The following is a 22,605-nucleotide window of genomic DNA, read 5'->3' on the forward strand; positions in this document are numbered from 1 at the left end:
TGAAGTACGAATACTATCCTTATATCGTCTTAAATTTTCAAGCATTACAACAGACATATTAAAGTGTGGACCAAGAAATCAACTTCTTGAATTAAATTCTATAATTCTAATTCTTATCTTTATTTAAAATTTGTCAACTTATTACTTACAAAATTATGTCTACAATTCATATAACGATTATCTTAGAAAGGATAATTTTCAACGTTGAATTGATAAAAATTTATCTAAAACTAATAATTTACTAGAAAAAAAAGTCAAAAAAGTCACTTATAAAAAAGTTAAATAATAATTTGCATCTAAAAAGTGTAAAAAAATTAAATAAATATATATGACATTTGATTAGATTTCAGGCATCTGATTAAAATTTCGCTCTCACATATGAATAGATATAAAATGATTTGCAGAGAAAGGTTAGGTATCACAGAGTTTTGAGTAAAGTAATAAATTTTCAAACATGTCACATTCACAGAAGCGTCATTACATGTGAATAATAAGCGAAAGTTAGTATGTCCCACTTGAATATGGAGTTGCTTTTGTTAGGGAGCATTTTGTCTCCACTATAATTTTTTTTTTTTTGATGTGAATTCGAATTTAATCGAATTTTCTATTGGTTAGTATGTAGTCCGTTAAGACTGCCAGCAATTTTCTATTGTTAGGACAGTTGGGTCAACGCTATGGACAAAAATGGTAGGAGATCAAAGCAATACCAACTTGCCTTAGAAAAATAAAGAGAGCAACGTACATAATCAGCCATTTATTTACTTTCCTAACATTAATTAATATTTTGTCCGTTTTTATTTGTCTTAATCTATTTCTTTAAAAATATATTTTTCCTTTTGTGACAATTGTAGTAAACACTTTGACCAAAAGAGTGCAAGTGGATGAAGTAAAGATATGCATAAATAGGAATACTACATTAGTTTCTACATTTGTGAAAGAAGAAGAAAAGTATGGCTGGTGGAGGATTTAGTGATGACAAGGGAGGAAAAAGAGCTCATCTGTATGAGTATAAGATAACTGGCTATTTTATTTTTGCTTGTGTGGTTGCAGCAATGGGAGGATCTCTTTTTGGCTACGATCTTGGTGTTTCTGGTCAGTATTAATCAAAAACCATCCTTTTTTTTTTTTTTTTTTTCCTGATCTGTTTAGGAAAGTATTTCTCAAGTCATTTGTATCATTGTTCGAATACAACAAGAGACCTAAATTTGTTACTAGATGTACATAATACAAAGGCTTGTAGATATCAGTAAATTGATTTTTGTGTCTGTTTTGTTTTATGAATCAATAAGCTCAGATAGGCATCAAAAACACTTTTAATTGTAGAAAGAAAAATTCTGATTCTAATTTGTGGTTTTTAAGGTGGGGTGACTTCCATGGATGATTTCTTGAAAGAGTTTTTCCCCAAAGTGTACAGAAGGAAGCATGCACATCTCAAAGAAACTGATTACTGTAAATATGACAATCAGATACTCACCTTGTTTACTTCCTCTTTGTACTTTGCTGCACTTGTTTCCACATTTGGTGCTTCACATGTTACCCGCAACAAAGGGCGTCGAGCCAGTATACTTTGTGGAGCAGTCAGTTTTTTTCTTGGTGCAATACTTAATGCTTTTGCAATGAACATTGCAATGCTGATTGTTGGTCGATGTCTTCTTGGAGTTGGCATTGGATTTGGCAATCAGGTTAGTCAATTTATGATCTCTATGTACAAGGACATTACAACTTGCTGACAGATTTAACTTCTTCTTCAGGCAGTCCCTCTGTATCTCTCAGAAATGGCACCTGCAAAAGTTCGAGGAGCAGTTAACCAACTGTTTCAACTCACAACTTGCTTGGGGATATTGATAGCCAACTTTATCAATTATGCAACTGATAAAATTCATCCATGGGGATGGCGATTATCACTTGGCTTAGCCACAGTTCCTGCTACAGTTATGTTTATTGGTGGGCTTTTTCTTCCTGAGACCCCAAACAGTCTCGTAGAACAGGGTAAATTACAGGAAGCAAGACAAGTATTGGAGAAAATTAGAGGTACCACAAAAGTTGATGCAGAGTTTGCTGATCTTAAAGATGCAAGTGATGCTGCGAGAGCCATAAAAGATCCATTCAGGAATCTCCTCAAGAGGAAGAACCGTCCCCAATTGGTAATAGCAGCTTTGGGGATCCCAGCATTCCAACAGCTTACCGGCATGAACTCCATTCTTTTCTACGCCCCTGTCATATTTCAGAGCTTAGGATTTGGCTCAGGAGCATCATTGTATTCATCTGCTATAACCAGTGGTGCACTTGTTCTAGCTACATTTATTTCAATGGCTTTTGTTGACAAGTTTGGAAGAAGAGCTTTCTTTCTGGAAGCTGGAGTTGAAATGATATGTGTCTTGGTAAATTTCTTCTTTCAAATTCTTCCTAACAAGGCTTTCATTATAGCATATACTTGACTGAAAGTTTGCTTCACAGGTAGCAGTTGCGGTTACTCTAGCTTTGAAGTTTGGAGAAGGTGAAGAACTCCCAAAAGGAATTGGCATCTTCCTTGTAGTCATAATCTGCATATTTGTCGTCGCATATGGAAGGTCTTGGGGTCCCTTAGGTTGGCTGGTACCAAGTGAACTATTTCCCCTGGAAACAAGATCTGCAGGACAGAGCATGGTGGTCTGTGTCAATATGATCTTCACAGCCCTCATTGCACAATGCTTCCTTGTGTCTCTCTGTCACCTCAAATATGGAATTTTTCTGCTGTTCGCGGGCTTGATATTCATCATGACCTGCTTCATCTTCTTCCTCTTGCCTGAGACAAAGCAGGTTCCCATAGAGGAAATATACTTGCTTTGGCAAAATCATTGGTTCTGGAAAAGATACTGCACCCCAGAAGAGAATGAACGTGGTTTGGACGCAAAGTCTCTACCACCAATCTAAGAGAACCTGGATTCCAGAGAATGGAGATAGGCATTTGTTCCATGAGTGAATGAAGTGGACATTCTTCAAAGATTATACTACTACTAGTGTAAACACACAATGGATTCCTTCAGGAATGAAAACTATATGAACATCTCTTCATGTTTTTCAATATGCTCTCCAAATATCATTTATTAACATGTTTAAGTCTTACTCAACAAAATTATCATATCGCCGTGTAATTAAGCTTATATATGGGTTTACAAGTTGTCAAATGGCAGAAATACTTAAAGAGAGCCAACATGAATAAAAGAACAAAAAGGAAAGAAGTACATTGACGTATACAGATAAATTACAGGAAAACATACCATGACATATCGACATTTTAGAAAAGAATAACTGACTTGATCGTTGAAATATTGTTAGTCATTCATAAAGCTATGCTAGTAATTTGGCAAGTTCGTCTACTCCTAAGCTTCCTTTTGGTACTACATTCAGATAATCTTCTCGAATACCCTTTAACTTCTCCTTTCTCGTACTCGTTGTCGAATTGACCTTTCTACCTGAAACAGCAGTTTCTTTTCTCGAAGAAGCTGGAGTATCTAATTTGGTGCATCCTACCTCCAAATCACCAATTTCCTCTTCCCCGCGTCTTTGAACTGACACTTTCTTAGGTTGATGCTGAAAAACTGGTCCAGGTGGGGCAGATGTACAGAGAGCAACAGCCCTTTGATAGACAATGTCAGCATCGATACTAGAATCATCTAATAGAACTGCACTCCCATTTTCAATAGCCTGCTTCCAAAGTAGTAAAATTCCTTCCGTACATGGCGTGATTGAGGTTACCGGCTGACAGTTTTGGTTTGTATCTACCGTTAGAGAATGCACCTTGTAACCAGTCAAGGGAACCAAAGATGAGGAATCAAACTTGTTTTCTACATCATCTGAAGCGCTCTCCAACTCATTTTCTGTATCCTCCACTGAATCATCCAACCTTGTTTTGCATTCACGGCAGTCACTCAGAATTCTAAAATTGTCACCTGTATCTCCTGCATACACCAGAGGGAATTCGCTTTCACTTATCCCTGTCGTTGTAACAGAACAAACATCTAAAGGAACCTTATTGGAAGATTCCAGATAGTGATCCTCCGACCTATCTTCCTTCGTTCCGTCCCTTCTAACATACTCTGCATCTTCCTCACCCAGAGGAAAAGTGTTGGCACTGAGATTGCAAGTATTCATTTCTGTAATTGGTAAGCGTGGACTTCCAGAAGTAGATGCAACCACTTGGACTTCAAAGGATCGATTAGTGTTAGCAGCTTTATCAGAATCATTGTCTCTGTCTTCAGGTAGAGAGGATACCCAATCCCGTCCTCTCCACATGAGTATGTGCTCTTGCTCAAAAGAGATTAACACACATGGGACAAGATCCTACAGTTAAGAAAAAGCAACTTACAGTAATGAGGTCATAATTTCTTGCACTTCTTTTTTCTTTCCCAAAAATAATTGTGTATACTAAAGCATTTACCACTGGTACTGGGAATCACTTTACCTTAAGCTTGGCACCTATCTTCCTATAGTCGCTTGGGTTCAATCCTTGACAATTTATAGACACCAATTCACAAGCTTCAAATGCTTCTCTGACATTCTTTACAAGGTCACAATACACCCCATTTTTTGCTGCAAAACATTCAAGACTTATTATTAGAGAGATTTCTTGTTGAGTAAACCACACATAGGAAAAATAAATGGAAAACAGACCAAGCTTGCAGATAGGTATCAGATTGCGTCCTTTTTTGCGCATTAAAGTTGCTTCCTCTAAAGTCAGACCCTCTGGAACTCGTTGAACCAACCTTGGGTAGACAGGAGTTACAGGCCGCCATAACATGAGAGGAAAGCGTGGCCGAGTCTTGTAGTTGTAGTTTCGACCACGGAAAAGGTATATCAAACCACCTTTATGATAGATAATTTTCCCACCTGTCTTCTCCTGTACATATAGGATACCAAAATTTAAATCATGTCAAATAACTAGACGAGGCGCCTGTAAGAAAAAGAATAGCTTGTACTAGAGAAAAACAAGATAAATGATCAACTTTAGTATTGACGGAGATTCTATTTAGCCTTCAATGAGAGAAATAGTTAGAACGGTTCCCTTTCAAAAAAAAAGGAACAGTTAGAATGGCAGGTGTATCTTCTTGTTAGGAGAACTTCTTCAGCAAGAAGTACAGATTCTTCACTTTAGGAGGAAAAGTCAATGCCTCTCTTTAAGGCAGGCTAGTGCTCATTAATAGTGTATTGGATGATACAATGTTGCTGTTTCCTATACCACCAAAATAGAAAGGAGAATGGATGCCCTAAGGAGAAACTTTCTATGGCAAGGTATAAAGGAAAAAAGAGTTCATTTGGTAAATGGAAAACTGTCACACTTAGCAAGAAGCAGGGAGGCATGGGGATAAAGAACCTGAGGAGACAAAACCAGAGATATACAAATGAAGAACAATCTTTAAGAAGGATGGTAATGAAAGACACTTATGGGGAGGAAGGGCCTTAGAAAACAAAGGTAATTTCCACTACATATGGTGTAAATGTTTGGAAGTCAATCAAAATTATCTGCCAAATATTCAATGACAATATCAGCTATAGAGTGGGCAGTTGGCAGAACACTCCTTTTGGGGAAGACAACTGGTTGGGACAAGGCCTCTGAAGACAAGGTTTCCTGATCTTTTCTCAATAAATTGGCAACAGAAGGCTACTATCTATAAAGTCTGATCAGCTCAAGAATGGAACCTTAGGTGTATAAGATTCCTAAATGACTGGGAAATCAGTAGATTTTCTGAATTCTACAATACACTCAATCAGTTCACAGGTTTTAGTGTCCGTTTGGATTGGCTTAAAAAAAGTAGCTTTTAAGTCAAAAATAAAAAGTCAAACTGAAATGACTTTTAAGTCAAAAAATAATTAGTAGGGGGAGACCTACTTTTGGTTTCTGACTTATTTTAAGTCATTTTTACCTTGTCAAACACTTCGTAACTTATTTTAAGTTATTTTTTATATTTGCCAAACACTTCCAAAAGTCAAAAACTGACTTAAAAGTAAGTTTGACCAACTTTTAAGTTGATCCAAACACCCTCTTAGTCAGAATGATGATAAGATATGGTGGTTCGGTCACAGCTCAGGTAGATTTTCTGTCAAAGCTTCCTTTCAGATGTGATAAATCCAACCAATACTATGACTGATTTTTGGTCCTAGAAACATATTTGGGAAGTGAAAGTACCCTACAAAATGTCTTCATTTGTTTGGTTGGTATCTAGGAATGCCTTCTTAACTGAGGACAATCTAATGAAGAGGGAAGCACAACTATGTTCTGGATGTCACCTATGTGGTAGAGAGGCTGAAACTATCAGTGATTTGTTCCTTCACTGTACAGTGTGTCTAGGTCTGGAATATTTTTCTAGCACTAACAGGGACACATTGGGTCATGCCAAATAGCACTAAAGATATGTTGTCATGCCAGAACAAGGGGAGAAAACCTGCAGCTCAAAAGAATACTTGGATTTGAACCCTGCTTGCATATGGTGGACTGTTTGAAAAGAAAGGAACTCAAGATACTTTGAAGATAATGCAAGCACAATTAAGAAGATAAAGATGAAATGTCTAATGCAATTTCATTTTTGGTGTAAACATGAATACTCACAGGCCTCTGAAACTATAATAGATGCTCTAGGTTCTCTGAAGGATGATAGAAATTTTGTGTATACTTTAGGTTCTCTATATATATAATTATGGTCTGCATAGCCTTTGTGCTTCTAATATAAATTGTAACCTTCTAAAACAATGTGCAGATTTATCAAAGAAAATGAAAATAACATATCTGATTCTGTGCCTCAAGCTTCAACTTGACAGGGCAATTACCAGTGCTTGGAATAAAGTAATTTACAATGAGATTAGAACCTGCAAAGACCTAGATTCACTGGGAGTGATAATATTCCAAAGAAACAGAACAGTTACAACATCTTGCTAAGGGTAAAATATATAAACACTACCAACCTCTAACTTTACACAGACATTGTCCATGTCCACAGTACACACCCCCTTGCATTTTATCTTGCACACCCTTTTTCGCTTCCAATGTGCATGGATGTTCTCTAACATGTTATGTGTTAAGCCATCTCGTCCTGGAAACAGAAAACGTATTGAGAGTCAAAGTGAACAAAATTCAGTGTCAGCATATTTTTTTTACATGAACAGAGAAGAGTGAATCTATAAAGAGCATTTTATGAACTTTATAAGGACCATTAATACCTTAATGTAAATCCAACTACCATCACTAATGAACTGAAATTAAGAAAAGAGAAAATGTTCGGTCAGAAGAAGCCTTTTAATGAGAATTGAGTTATTCACATTGAGTCCGGGGTAAACGTTTCCAAGAATGAATCAAATCATCCTGATATAGTAATATATATACATCAGAACACACCCCACAACTGACAACACCCACCTCCCAAACTCCCTCCTTTCTTCTTCTCCTCCTCAAATAATCAATTCCATAGAAACAAGAAAACAGAAAAAATAAGTCAACGAATTAGGCATCTGTGCGAGTACAACCTGCCAACAACAATTAGGCTTTGCAAACCTAAAAGAACTTGCATATACTAGGAACCAACCAAGGGGATTAAGAAAGTAAGAATGAAACGTGTTCCGTGCGATTGCATGTTTCCAAAACAAGATGTTGAACCACTCAGTTAAAAGAAACATTAGTATTAGTATATGCATAGATGTATCCATTCTGCTCTATTCAGTATCAGAATGAAATGGGTGACGCCTGGGATTAAGGGACAAATCCTTCAATGATATTATATGTGCCAAATGTTATACGTTGCAAAAAGATTAAACTAGCCGTTCAAGCTCGGCTCGAAAAGTTTCTACTTTTGTAGAAGTAGAGAATTCACATTCTACAACAAATTCACAGTAAAAGACAATCTTCCAAGTCTAAAAATAATGCAATTTACCTATATTCATTTGCCGTGTTGTTTTCTTACAACTATTTATAAGCTCCATCATCTCCTCCTTTGTCAATGGCTCTCCCAATACCTCTTCTCTAGATTTAACGTACTTCGGCCCAGAACCTGCCAAGAATGGTCCAGGAGCCTGAACCGGCTTGACCCCTTTCTTATGGGGAGGAGGCAGCTGGAATGAATCAAATTCTGGACGCTTCTTCTTGCTCGGTGGCAACGGTTTCCGACCTGTCCATGGCCTCTGCATTGACTCCGGTCCAAATGGTGAGACTAACGGTTCACGCAACTTTTTAGGCTTCAACTTTGGTGTTTCAGTATAACTATATTGATATACAAAGGGGGCTTCTGGAAATTCATAACAGACCCCATTTTCATCAACTTTGATATCAATAGCTGATTTCCCTGCTGTTTCATCAGGGGTTTCATCTGGAATCTTGCGGGTTCTAACTAAAGGCTTAAATGCGGGGTGTATTTGACGAGGGTTGTTCTGGAAATTTCTGGAATACTTGGACTTTTTCCCAGGGATGGAAGGTGAAGAAGGAGTTGAAGGAGTGCCAACGGATTTGAAAGTTTTTTCAGTGACTGGTGATGGAGGGGCAGGGTTGTAATTATTGGCAATGTTAAGGACAGAATCGAAGCGCTTATGGAAGCGGATTTCATCTTCGATTTCCTTCTGAGTTCGTTCATGGCGGATGAATTTTTCGGCGTTGGCATTGTTCCACCGTGAGAAGCGGATTTCAGTCGCCGGACGGTGGCTGTGTGGTGGAGCTGGTGGTGAGAAAATTGGGAATTGGATTAGGGTTGTTGAACCCATTTCACTACGTTTTTGCTACAAGAAGATGAAGGCATTCAAAAATGCGAACGAGAATTTAGGATTACTATTTTTCTCAATATTTTTAAATGAGGAATAAAAAATAAAATCTGTTATGTTGATTAGAGAGGGACCAAGATTATTATTGTTTTTATTTTATGATTATGCATAATTTTATAGGAAAATCTTATTTTTAACTACCACTCATTTATCTACTTGATTTAAAATATCCCTCACTCTACCTTTTTTATCCACTCTTTATCTTTAAAACTAATTGAGTTTTATTAAATTAAATTATTATTATTTATTATGTGACAGATTTCTATTTGCTGAAATTAGTACCCCACCTTCACCTCTTTATTTAATCCACCCCATTATCTAATTACCCATCTAATTAAAACACCCATCTCTTTCATTTTGAAACCTAAAACGTACTTCTTCTTTTTCCTGAGGAGACACATTCAGTTCTTCATTTGCAAGTTTAGACATGCATAGAGTTTTTTTTTTTGTTGTAATTGAACAATTTTGTTACCAAAGTGATAGTAACAAAACCAGAATCGATCCCCTGTCTCTTAGAATTAGACGACTACATAATCATTTTCCTACAATCTAATTGGTAACAACTAGAAAACAAAACTTTAAAGGTAGTACGATACAAAGAAACAAACTACTACAACTAGTTAACAACTATGAAAATTAGCTTGCCGCTCCAAAGGATCTGCCAATCGGCACTGCAATATATAAACATCACGAAGGCCATATTTGCAACTGTAGTACTGAATGCCACTTTTTCTCTCTCTAACCTCTGGTATGTACATGAATAGCAATCTCCTTACTAAGTCTGTCCATATTATAGAGGTCAACCCGAAATCTGATCATGTTCCTCTCCCTCCAAATGACATAGACAGTCATAACAAACACACAACAAATGATGGCACCCCCTACTAGACTTCTTCTTGCCCCACTCAGACATCCATTGAGATTCAGTTTGCCAGTCCCCTACTATTCTTTGGATACCCATCCAATTTAACATTTGCTGCCACAAGAGTTTTGTCACACAACATTCAAAAAACAAGTGTGACATTGTTTAATCGGTCAGGTTGCAAAACACATACTAAGGAGACTTGTATTCAGATTTTAAGCAATCTTTTAGCAGTAGGAAACCTTTTCCAGCAGGTCAACCATAAGATGAATCTGAACCTGGGTGACTACTTAGATTCAAAGCAAGGCTCTTCCAATACACTCTAGGATATTGTGGCGTTAGTGTTAGATACAACCTCTTAATAGAAAACCTACCCTTGTGTTCTATAGTAGATAGTCTCTCGTGTAGGTTACCCTGCAGCACTCGAGCTTGCATTATAATCTACCTCAGACCAAAGATCTTTCATATAACCCATGTTGCATTACTAGGGATATGACAATCTTCCAGGGAACTATTCTTCATATAGTAAACGCGAATCCATCAGATCCAGAGGCAATCTTTCTTCTCATTAAAAGGTCCATAAATGTTTTGCAATTGCTGCTTTGTTCCACCTGGGCAAACTTATCACATTATGGCCCCCAGCTACCTTAGGCATACATATATTTTCCTATGAAACTAGTGATCTCCTAGATATAGTTTCTTTTCCAGTCCACAAAAAAGACCTACACAGGCTCTCCACATGTTTCATTATCTTTTTGGGGAGAAGAAAAACTTGTGCCCAATAAGTTTGCCAAATACAATAGATTCTATCAATTGCAACCTACCAGCATATTAGAGTAGCTTGGCTGACCAACATTTCATTTTTTCAATGATTTTTTCCACAAGAGGCTGACACTGATTAATGGTAAGCTTTTTGGAGGAGAGTATGGACACCCAAATATTTAAAAGTTAGGGTCCCTTCACAAAATCCCAAAGAATAGTCTGTTTAACCCCAGAAATATAGATAAAACTCTTCTCAATGTTGGCTAAAACACTCGAAAACTTGACAAAGGCAGCATGAAGTAACTTTACAGTTGTAATGTCAGCTTTGCAGAACATGAGAATGTCATCAGCAAAGCATATATGTACCACACCTAGATTTTTGCACCTGGGGTGGAATTGGAATTGAGGATATATAAGCACTTGATTCAACTCTATTTGAAGGTACTTCATAGCAATGACAAAGAGATAAGAGGACATGGGATCCCCTTGTCTAATCCTTCTCATCATCTTGAATGGTTCATTAACCCCCCATTCATCAACATGGAGTATGAGACCGAGGTGACACACTCCATAACCCATTGAATGAATTTATAAGGGAAACATAGCTCTACTAGAATACTCCTTAGGAAACACCATTCAATAGAGTCATAATCCTTCCTCAAATCCACCTTCATGACACATCTAGGTGAGAGTCTCTTCCTAGCATACCACTTCAAAACTTCATGGCCGGATAACACATTGTCTAGGATGCTTCTCCTTTCAATAAAGGTTATTTGTGAAGGACTCACAATGTCACTAATAACCTCTTTGACTGTGTGTGTTAAGATCTTAATTATAACTTTATACATAGTTGTGCAACATGCAATGGGCATATAATCCTTCAATTTTGAAGGGGAGGGCAACTTTAGGAATAAGTGTGATGACAACACTACAACTGAAAGACTTGAGTAGTTTACCAGAATTGAAGAACTCTTTAACAACTAGATTGAGCCCTTCCTCAACAATAGTCCAGTTGGAGGTGAAAAGCTCTACTGGGAAACCATCCACTCCTTGGGCCTTTTCATGTGGCATGGCATAAACTGCATCTTTGATCTCTTGGTCTGTAACATTAGTAATCAACTTACCTTTCTGTTGGTAAGTCAAGCACTTCCCTCTCTATGTCAGTGGAGAATCCAAATAAGGCATCAAATCAGTTTTAGCACCCATGAGATTCTTAAAGAAAGTTATAAATTCATGCTCAATTTGTACCGGGTCAATGAGTTTGATGTCAGAGTCTGCTAGTGATTGCATTTCTACTTGCTCGAATTTTTCATTGAGCATGGAAATACATTGAGTTAGCATCCCCACATTATATCTAGTAAGCTCTGGGCTTCTGTCAAAGGACATGTTCCTCTACACCACTCCATTTCTGAGTCTGGAGAAGGGCCTATTTCTCATTTTCAATAAGTACCTGGTCCAAAGGTATACCGATCATTAATAAACGCTAATCTTTGTATCCCATGGGCTAATCTTAGGGAGTATGCCACATATGTATTGATGTTCTTCAAGCTAGTCTTTAATAGCTAAAGTTTTTGACTCGGTTGGAATTGCTTTGTGCCATGACATGGTCTGGTCCATACCTCAGCCAAAACACTTCCAAAATTTGGATGTTCCATCACCATCTTGAATAACCTATAAGGCTTATGATGCAAAGACACTCTGAGTTCATGCTGTATGTAGATTTGAAAGTGATCTGATACTCCATGATTGAGAAAATCAGCCTCGACATGGCCATAATCTTGGATCCATTTGAGATCCCCAAGAGCCCAATCATTCTTGGAATATACTCGATTCTACTGGTCTTGCTTATTACAAAACGTATAGTACTATCTAGCATGCTCTAAAGCTGTGAGTTGGATTGTATCAAGGCAACTCCAGAAGTCCTGAGTTTCAGCTTGTGTGGCATGGGTTCCCAACCTATCCTAATTAGATAGGATAATGTTGAAATATCCACTCAATAACTAGGCACCCTAAACAGTTTGTTGGATATCGCGCAAATCATTCAATAAGCTCTTCCTCTATTGTGGTTTTTTTTGCATAGACAATTGCATAGTCAATGCTAAAATATGTACCTACATCCTCCACAAAATAGTGTATATATGTTCAACCACCCTCAATATCTGCAATTGAATGTGAGGCTTTCTAGAACAACCATATCATCCTATTAGGAGCCATAGGATAATTACAATAAGTCTCCCACCCTCCTCCTATTTTCCTTAACATATCTTGTGCCTTATGTTCTCTAATTCTAGTTTCTAAACAACAAAAAACATCAACCTTATTCTTATGCAAAAAGAGTAACAACTCCTTCTACTTTAGGGGCTGGTTTAGCCCCCTAACATTCCAAGTCGTGAGAATCATTGGGGTTATGAACAATTCCTGGGTCGTTAGCTCAACCTAAGCCAATGGTGGGTTGATGAATCCCCAAGGAAAATGTAATTGCTTCTCTGTTTGCCTGAAAATGGAGTAAGGGCTTAAGGGCACCAGGTCTCACACTAATCTGAATAACCTAGTGTTGATCTTGCAAATCATTTCATTCTTTGCTACATTGGCCATCCCTTATACTGATTGGACCTTAGGTCTAGCTATCCAAGTTGGTCAAGGTTGCATTTTCCTCCTTCTATTCATTTTCTTCTTTTTCGGAACCTCTTGAAATGGTTCCTTATAGGGTTTGAGATTACTCAACAAGCAATCCTCCTTAGTGTGACCAAATTGCAAGCATTCAGTACAGAAGCTTGGTAGCCATTCATAATCAATAGCTTGTTGAAACGTGCCTAAAGACGTGGCGATCTCAATGATGTCCAAGAGGTTGAGAAACATCCACTTCAATCAAACACGAGCATATGAGATTTGTTCAGCGCTATAGTTATTCTATCTATATACATAGGTCACCCCACAACACTTTCTTCTTTACTTAAAACATTTTAGGACCAATACCCTACTGGTAATCCTGAAAACATGACCCAAAGAGGAAGCACCGTTAAGCAATTGGGGTCAAATTCGAAATCAAGTACCCACCTCTGGAGAATAAACGACTTTTATGAAACATATAAAGGGCCTCCCATCAATATTTTGTCACAATCATCAGGAGATTCAAATCTAATATGAAGTAACCATCGTCATGTGCAAAAACTTAGGGTGGAAGACCAACCCAGGCATGTGATCTATAGTGCATGAGTGGTTGAAGATACAACGTGTCCCCAACAACATAACCAATTAGCACATTCTTCCGGTATTCATACTAAGACTTCAAGTCATCCTCAACTATGGTCACCACCGACTTCCCCTATTTAGTGTTAGGAGGAACATATGATAGGGCTTTACCGTGTGAGCTCATACGATTTTCTTAATAATCAATTTTCTTAGTTGGCATGACTTGGGTAGATGTCACCGCTTTCGAGAACTGCAATCAGTGAGATATCGGTGTATCATCAATGCTCTCATAGTCCTGCGCATACTCTTTTTGATGCAACATTGGCTCTAGTTTTACAACCTCCACCTCCTCTGAGATTGTAACGACCCAGGAGTATCCCCTAGATGTGACAAGGCGTACTCAACCCCGAAAGGTCTCATACAAGCCCCTTAGCATATCATAACATACGATAAAAGAAATGATACGGAATTTAAAAACTTTATTCATACAATCGAAGTCTTTTATATAAGCAAGAGGAAGTCTAACTTGTCTCAATTAGCCATCTAATACAATCCTTGAATCAAATAGGGACACAACCCTTACAACATAGTCCAAAATAGAAGTACTAGAAAGAAACTACTAATGACTCATACGTCCTCAAATCTTGAGGACTCACCACAAGCTAGGAGAATAGTCGATCCAAGCTTGAACCACAAGAAGATCACCTTATGAACCGGAACCTACACTTTGTGAAAAATGTAGAAAATATGGGTTAGTACAAAAATGAACGAAGTATGATAGCCATGCATAAAAATCCTTTAAACATACTAAAAAGGACATTTTGGTTGAAAACCATGCTATATGCCAAGTTTGGAAATCATCATGAACATTAGTGTAAAAGCATAAGACATAAGTATATTCAACATATAGATTTTCATAGCATAATAGAACCATCTCATAAGTAACCCTAAGTTATACTTGTGCAATGTATAAATAAAGATCTCATAATCTCATCTATACTAGGTACCACTTTTAGGCCACCATAAACATACTTACCATTCTTGATTTCATCCTTTGTTCATATTCCTAGACAAGGAAACCTTCACATTTACTAAGTCATATCAAGGAAAACAACTCATAGCAACGATCCACATTAAGCATACTTCATCACAATTAACCTTCATATAAACATACTTAGTAGCATCATCATAAGCTTATTCATTTCATAAAGCATTATAACATAAAGGAACACACCATGACTACTAGCTGTAACACCCCGTATCCGAAAATAGAGATTTCAGATTTCTGGTGTTACAGGTGGCACTCACGGACACCATCCATGGACCGTAGATGGACTCACGGTCCGTCCTGCAGGTCCGTGGTTCGTGACAGAAAACTTCCCCAGAACTCAGTCAGAAAATTTGGCTAAGTGTTGACCCACGGCCGGACTTACGGTCCGTAAGTCAGGTCACGGACCGTAGTTCATGTCCGTGGATCGATGCCCCAAAAGCCCAACTTCAGTCCCAAACTACGGTTGACCAGCATGGACCGTCATTCAATCCACGGTCTGTAGGTCTGACCGTAGATCGAAGGTTAGCGGCCAGTTAGCTGAAAATTCTGATGGGTCAACTTCAGATGGTCATAACTTTTAGTAAAAAATGAATTATGTGTCCCATGACCTATGGTTAGATAGATAATTGAATTATCTTTCCAACTCCACCGAGTTTGCTAAATTCTAACCTCCGATTAAAAAGTTATGTTCGTTTTAGTGAAGGCCTATCGAACAGGCTTGACTTACGGACGCAATCTACGAACCGTAGATTGACCTACGGCCCGTAGGTCCAATCCGTATGTCACTCCGACAGCAGTTAATTCAGGGGTCTTTTGGTCTTTTCCTATTTCGTTTAACCCCTAAGATACGTCGTTTAGACCCTAAATCATGAGGTTTTAATTAGTTTAAGCCTAGAAACATAACTAGAACTTACCTTAGTCAAAATCATTAATCAAACTTAGAAAATTAGAAGCAAGAAAGGAGAAAAAGGTCAAGAACCCTAGTTCAAGAACGCAGCGAGGTTTCTTCAGTTCCAGCCCCGAAATCGAAAGATTTCTCCGTGGAATTCGTCACCAGGTATGTGGGATTTCACTAGTGGGTTCCTTTCGCCCATTAGGTCCCTAGAATTCAGTCAGATTCTTGATTCCATGATTATGAACAGACCTAGGGTTTCTAGAATTATAGCAGATCATCATGAATTAGTTATTTAAATGTTCCAAATCAGATTATCATGTTATTGCTCAGTTTATCGCATGAATTTCAGAACCCTAGCTATGTATTTCTTTAGTTCTTGAATTACACATGCTAGGTTAGATATTTCAGTATTCAGTTTTACATGCCTCAGTTTATGAATGCATCATTATCAGATTAATTGTTGCATTCTCAGTTTGCATGTTTAGTTTCGAGCTATCCAGTATTTACAGAAACTCAGTCATAATGTGTTAACCACTTAATCTATTGGGAGTAGCATAATACCGAGTTGGACTAGGGTTTCAGCATACCCATATAGTCCCAGAACTACGAGCCACGTAGGTGTAAGTCCCCTCTGTGGGCAACATCAGTTTAGTGATCACGTCAGCATGCCTCTATATCTCTGGCAGGGTATATTGGGTCCTCTCGATGGGGTGTATACATCGGACTCCACATTTAGCTCATGTGGTTTTATGTCGGTTATTAGTAGCTCCCACAGTTCAGTCAGACTCTATTGCATTGACCACATTTACAGTTCATTAAGTATTCAGTCAGCATGTTATAAATTGGTCATTGCATTCAGTTAGCTCAGTATTCAGTATCTATATCATGTTCAGATTATTTCATTGCTTTATTGCTTTGTTCAGTTATATGTTCTTTCAGCTTTACTCTATCATGCCAGCTCAGTACCTTTCAAGTACTGACGCATACGTGCGCTACATCTTCTCGTGATGTAGGTTCAGGTTCTCAGTATCCAGATCACGCTTAGATCGGTTCTCGATCTTCAGTTCAGCATCATCAGTGGTGAGTCCTCATTTTTCGAGGACTAGTGACATGTTTATCTTTATCGCTTTTAGTCTTTAGTTTCAGGTTTGCTAGATCTAGTTGGGGCATGTCCCAACATTTCTAGTCAGTTTAGAGGCTTATTTCAGACATAGATAGATTCAACTTAGTATTGAGTTAATAACTTCTTTGTATTAAACTCATCAGTTTTCATATATCTCAGTTATAGTATATGGGTATTCCCTATCTTTCAGATTTATTTATGATTTAGCTTCCGCACAGTTTCTATTATTCAGATTATATTTAGTATGTTCATGATCATGCCAGCAGGGTTAGCTTGGGATCACTTGTGGTCCTAGGTCCCGTGTCCGCGTCTCGGGGGTAGCTCGGGGCGTGACACTCGCAAAGCCTACTTGTGCAATACATGAATTAAGTCTCATACCCCTACCCACACTAAGTAGTGCATTCTTGAGAAGTCATAGTTTATAATAATTCATTGTGGGGGAAAGCCTTAACCGACATAGACCATGTGAGGAAATCATGGAATCTGGTGTCTCCCACACCAAAAAGGGTTGTCCTACTTGCCTAAGGTAGAACCATTAACTTAGCTTAGGTGGATCCACTAGCTAAAGACCTATGAGGGCACATATTTTATGGGATAATGAGATTGCTACTAGATACCCCACCTCAACTCATGTGAGGGCATCCATCTCAAGAGATTGCTACTAGAAACCCCGCCTCAACTCACATGAGGGCTTCCATCTCATATCAATATCCACTCGGTGCTTAGCATTATTCCCCACAGAGTACTTAACATTCATTACTTGAGTTCATTATTATGGAAGAATGTGTCAACACTCAATTCAACATCATTCATATGATAGCTCCTAGATTCAATAGGTGAGAATAGCCTTTCAACCTAAGAATCCCCATATTGTAAGAAAACATTTCACAACATGTCATTATCATTCATAAGTGCATAGTTGAGAATAGTCTTTCAATCAACACAACATCATTAGCATAATCATAGAAACTTCATTCATAAGTGTGTGTGTGAGAGAGAGAATAACCTTTCAACAACACCACAATTACATCATAGTGATACTCACTTTATTCTCAAAGTATTCATAAGGCATTAATAAACATCATGATCATAAAAAATTCTCATAATTTGTCCTTCAAGGACCATAGAACATATTCAATCAACACACCTAGAATTACTACATTAGGCATGGTTAATAACATGTTTTAAGTAATCAATTTATAACATTCATAATTCTATAGCATTCTACTAACATCGATCCATACCCACACTTTAAGATCCAATTTGAGAAATTAGGGAAATTCATGGATTCTTGAAGAATTCAACTTAAAATCATATAAAATCATCAATATATCCATAAACAAACATAATTCAATCATTTAAAACGAATTTGAAAGGAATTCACGAGATTGAAGTCAAACCCTAAATTTTGGGTTTTCTATCTTTGATATTGGGGGTTTTGAAGGGGCTCTATGGGTGAAGGCTACCCATAGATGAAGAGCTACCATACCTTATTGAAGATTTACCATGAATTTGTGGAGAAAATCTTGATTCTTTTACCCTAGCATCGCCTTTCTTCTTCTTCCTTGGAATTCTAGAGAGAGTTTATTTGGAGAAAAATTGGTTATGAATTTGGGTCTTGGGATTTTATTAAGTGAATAGGTTAGTTAATGACTTAAAAACACTTATATAGGTGATTTAATAATATACAAAACTACTCCACTTAATACTTAATTAAAAAGGAAATTACCTAAAGACCTATTACCTTGGCCGACTTAAGACAGCTTTACAGGCCCCATCCACGACCCCCACCTACGGGAAGTGGACTGACCCACAGCCCATACTGGCAGGGCGTGGGTTGGGGTTCTGCAGCCCCTCACTTTGGCCTTTGATCCACGACCTTCTCCCACGAAGCGTGGACTACCTTACGGGGTGTAGGTCCCTCTGTGGGTCACTGTTTTAGGTTGTTTTGGTTGGTCCTTGGGGGGTTGTACCTTGACGTTTAACCCCTAAACCCTTCATTCTAAGTTTGAGAAGCAAATTTTATTACCCTAACCTTTACGACAAGCTCTATTTAAGCCTACTAGTTTCCGGGTTATTACAGGGATTGACTGATATTGGGGAGGGAGGAAGTTACCAAATGTTATTGTCCGTAATCGACAAATAATTCCATCCGCTAGAGTGACAAATTTTGCCGAGGAAGTGTCTGAGATCTGCATTTTCCACTCAAGGTGCACGTTAGTAATCTTGCCTATTATGTGCCGAGAGAAACTATCCCTTCATCGTAAACAAAGTGCATATCCTTTACAAGAAATTATGGATCTAATTTATATTAGAGATAAAGAAAGATACAAAGGTAGAAATTATGAGAAATACACTTATTAAATGTTTTTCTAATACTATATATATATATATTGGCAAAACACGTAAGTATACAAATTAAGTACCTTAATAACCACTATATAACAATAGTTTTATTTTTCACCAACATAGCAATAGTTATTTTTCAAATATAGGAAAGAATATTTTTTACAAAAAAAATTGAAACGGGGATGGTAGAAATAAAGACCCACGATTTTCTCTCATTCCCTGATTTTCTCTCATTTTTCCTTCCACAATTTACTCAGATTGGTTATACATTCTCTCCCATAAAATAAGGGTATTTTAACCCAAAAAAAATACTTTCTACCTCCTAAATTCTGAAAGATTGTTCAGTTATGGATGTTAATGTGTTTCAATTCTAATTCAACACAACGGACGATGGGACGCATCAGGTATGTGTGATAAATCAAACTAAATTGGTAATTCTTTTACATAATGTATTTAACATATTTGGTATTTTTTCTACGTGATTTTTATCTTGTAATATGTAAATATTAGTGTTGTATTTGATGGTATTTGTGTATTTGATATAGTATAGATAATATAAATACACCAAATTTAGTTGGTATATTTTTTTGTGTTACAAACGGAATTAGGTATTTTGTTCTTGAATGTTAGTTCGAAATCTGTCCGTCTTAGGATTGTATGTGATGGTAAATTTTAGATGGTCCAAAAATGTGAAAATTACAATAATATACTACTTGAGACTTTAATTATAAATATATGCACATACTTCTTTTTAATTACAAAGTAGTTTTAAAATTATATACATAGCAAAAAAAAAATTGAATTTAATTTAATTATTTAATTTCGATTTACTTCTCTCCTCTTTTTTGGATAATGTGCCTTATTTTTGGGGATGATAATTATGGTATTAAATTTTCTTATTTTTAATCTCTCCAATTACAATTTCTAATACACACGTTACTGTATTTTTCAAATATATTTTTTTGACACAATCAATGTAAGTAAAGTCAAATCTTTTTATATTTCCAATAATTTAATCTTTCTAAACATTAGTTATTCCCTATGTAATTTTTATTTGATAGAAACTTTCACCATTATTATCTTCTCTCTTCCGTCTATTCCTTTCACCATTATTATCTTCTCTTTTCAGTTCATCACTGTCACAATTGTTATCTTTTCTCTTCAGTTCATCCCTCAATATTCTATTTTCATATTTTGAATTCTATGGATAGGATGCCCTGAAAATGCTTAGGAACTATCCATAGAATTCAAAATATAAAAATAAAATATTGAGGGATGAAATGAAGAGAAAAGATAACAATGGTGAAAGAGATGAATAGAAGAGAGAAGATAACAATTGTGAAAGGGATAGGTGGAAGAGAGAAGATAACAATGGTGAAAATCTCTATCAAATAAAAACTACATAACGAATAACTAATGTTTAGAAAAAAATAAATTGTTGGAAACATAAACAAGTTTGACTTTAATTACATTGATTGTATAAAAAAGGAAGAAAAATAAAATAATATTTGAAAAAATATAGTAACGTGTGTTTGAGAAACTGTAATTGGAGAGATAAAAAAAATAAAATTTAGTACCATAATTATCATTCCCAAATATTAGGCACATATTCTGAAAAAAGGAGACAAGTAAATCAAAATTAAATTCAAAAATTAATTATTCCACTATATTTATAATTTAAAAACTACATTTGTAATTAAAAAGATGTATATACATATATTGTTAATTAAAGTCTTAAGTAGTATATTATTGTAATTTTCACATTTTCAAACCACCTAAAATTTACCAACACATACAATCCTAATACAGTCAGATTTCGAACTAAAATCCAAAAACAAAACATGATTCTGTTTGTAACATAAAAAAATATACCAACTAAATTTTGTGTATTTATATTATCTATACTATATCAAATACACAAACATCATCAAATGCAACACTAATATTTCCAGATTACAAGATAAAAATCATGGAAAAAAATATCAAATATGTTAAATACATTATGTAAAAGAATCACTAATTAGTTGTGATTTATCACACATATTTGATATGTCTCATTGTCCGTTGTGTTTAATTAGAATTGAAACACTCTTGATATCCATAATTGAACAATCTTTCATAATTTAGGAGGTAGAAAGTTTTTTTTTTGTAAAAACTTCTTTTTGATGGGAGAGAATATATAATCAATCTGAGTAAGTTGTAGAAGGTAAAAGAATGAGAGAAAATTAGGAAATGGGAGAAACAATAAATTATTGGAAACATAAAAAGGTTTTACTCTACTTACATTGATTGTATCAAAAAAGAAGAAAAATAAAATAATATTTTAAAAATATAGTAACGTGTGTATTAGAAAGATTAATTGGAGAGATAAAAAATAAGAAAATTTATTACCATAATTATCATCCCCAAAAATTAGGCACATAATCTGAAAAAGAGGACATAAGTAAATTGAATTTAAATAATTACACTAAATTTGGAAATTATTTTTTCTGTTATGTTTTTGGTAACAAATTGTTCCCGTCGTCATAGAAAAGCCAATGAGAAAAGAATTTGGGGCAGAAAACTTTTGAGTAGTGACTTGGAAAATTGTAGCCTAGTCCAGATTTGAACGAAATTTGAGTCAGGTGAGGTCTAGCTAAATCTGGTAATGAATGGAGGATCTAATTATGAATTTGATCACATGAATGGATAGCCAAGATGTTAAGGAGCCTGTACGACTTTACGAAATTGAATTCGGACGAGTAAAACTCCCGAAACTGATCTTGGCGTGAAAGGGTAGTTTCTGAATGTCAAGGGTGGAAGGCGTGTTTATGAAATGGGAGCTTGGAACTCAAATTCTGAGCTTCTGTCTTCGTGAAAGCCGCCGGGGTGAGATTATTCGCGCTAGGGCGGGTTAGGTCCCGCTGTGGCAGGCCAGTCGCGACTTAAGTCGGGGAAAATCCCCAAAATCATTATTTTCTGCAAAACTTCGTTCTTAAGATCTAGGAGATGACCCAAGGCGATTTCTTGACAGTTTTCCATGACTTTTAGTGCTAAAGGTAAGGATTTTACTTCCCTAATCTGTTTTTCGATCCGTGGAACTTAGATTGTTGGGTAATTATCGTTGCGGGAGTGTTTCTGAAATGATGGTGGGAAAAAGCCCTAGATGTACATTAAGATCATGGGTTTGGTCTTGGGTTATTGGGTTTGTTATAATCCGGGTAAATTAGACCTCAATTATTGATATTTGCGTTAAATTACTCGTTTGTAGACCAAGAACAAGTGGAAAGAATCCGGAATTAGGCTCAAGTATCTTATGAGGATTCAAGCTATGTTTCGAGGTAGGTGATGGTTTGATTTCTTGTTTGTGTGATATATGTCGGTTGATTGCTACATTGTATTACATGTGTGCATTGTGAATAGGGAAATGTGAACCAATCTAATGAAATGATGATATGTGAACAATACATGCCATGAATCTGTTACTTGATTGTATGATTTGAGTATTGTTCATTATGGATGTGATTGTGATTGTGGTCGTGCTGATTGGATTGGGTGTCACGTTCCGACACATGCATTAGATCGGGTGTCACGTTTCGACACATATATTGGAT

General features: G+C 36.5%; 3 protein-coding genes across 3 annotated transcripts in view; 1 reads left to right on the top strand and 2 right to left on the bottom strand.

The window, feature by feature from the left end:
• LOC125825309 (protein phosphatase 2C and cyclic nucleotide-binding/kinase domain-containing protein) overlaps positions 1-22,605 on the bottom strand; it is a 532,052-nt gene that overhangs the window by 437,327 nt on the left and 72,120 nt on the right. The gene's annotated exons all lie outside the window — the stretch shown is intronic.
• Positions 871-3,053, top strand: LOC125825312 (sugar transport protein 14-like). Its single transcript, XM_049504656.1, has 4 exons — positions 871-1,092; positions 1,360-1,682; positions 1,752-2,381; positions 2,458-3,053. The coding sequence occupies exons 1-4, from the start codon at positions 951-953 to the stop codon at positions 2,911-2,913; spliced, it is 1,551 nt and encodes a 516-aa protein (XP_049360613.1). The 5' UTR covers positions 871-950; the 3' UTR covers positions 2,914-3,053.
• On the bottom strand, positions 3,200-8,789 carry LOC125825311 (CRS2-associated factor 1, chloroplastic). The gene is made up of 5 exons (XM_049504655.1): positions 7,902-8,789; positions 6,940-7,067; positions 4,654-4,879; positions 4,445-4,572; positions 3,200-4,323 (listed from the first exon to the last, which is right to left on the bottom strand). Exons 1-5 carry the CDS (start codon positions 8,719-8,721, stop codon positions 3,331-3,333), a joined length of 2,295 nt encoding a protein of 764 aa, XP_049360612.1. The 5' UTR covers positions 8,722-8,789; the 3' UTR covers positions 3,200-3,330.

This window comes from Solanum verrucosum, unplaced genomic scaffold (genome assembly GCF_900185275.1).
Source record: "Solanum verrucosum unplaced genomic scaffold, falcon-dt-bn FXZP01000051.1, whole genome shotgun sequence".
NCBI classification, from domain to species: Eukaryota; Viridiplantae; Streptophyta; class Magnoliopsida; order Solanales; family Solanaceae; genus Solanum; species Solanum verrucosum.

Excerpts from the sequence above, each read along its gene's own strand:
- LOC125825312 (XM_049504656.1), top strand. The coding sequence starts at position 951 with ATGGCTGGTGGAGGATTTAGTGATGACAAGGGAGGAAAAAGAGCTCAT. Across the intron at positions 1,093-1,359 it reads CTACGATCTTGGTGTTTCTG|GTGGGGTGACTTCCATGGAT; the intron begins GTCAGTATTAAT and ends GTGGTTTTTAAG. Across the intron at positions 1,683-1,751 it reads GCATTGGATTTGGCAATCAG|GCAGTCCCTCTGTATCTCTC; the intron begins GTTAGTCAATTT and ends CTTCTTCTTCAG.
- LOC125825311 (XM_049504655.1), bottom strand. The coding sequence starts at position 8,721 with ATGGGTTCAACAACCCTAATCCAATTCCCAATTTTCTCACCACCAGCT. Across the intron at positions 7,068-7,901 it reads AACACGGCAAATGAATATAG|GACGAGATGGCTTAACACAT; the intron begins GTAAATTGCATT and ends TTCTGTTTCCAG. Across the intron at positions 4,880-6,939 it reads ATGTCTGTGTAAAGTTAGAG|GAGAAGACAGGTGGGAAAAT; the intron begins GTTGGTAGTGTT and ends CTATATGTACAG.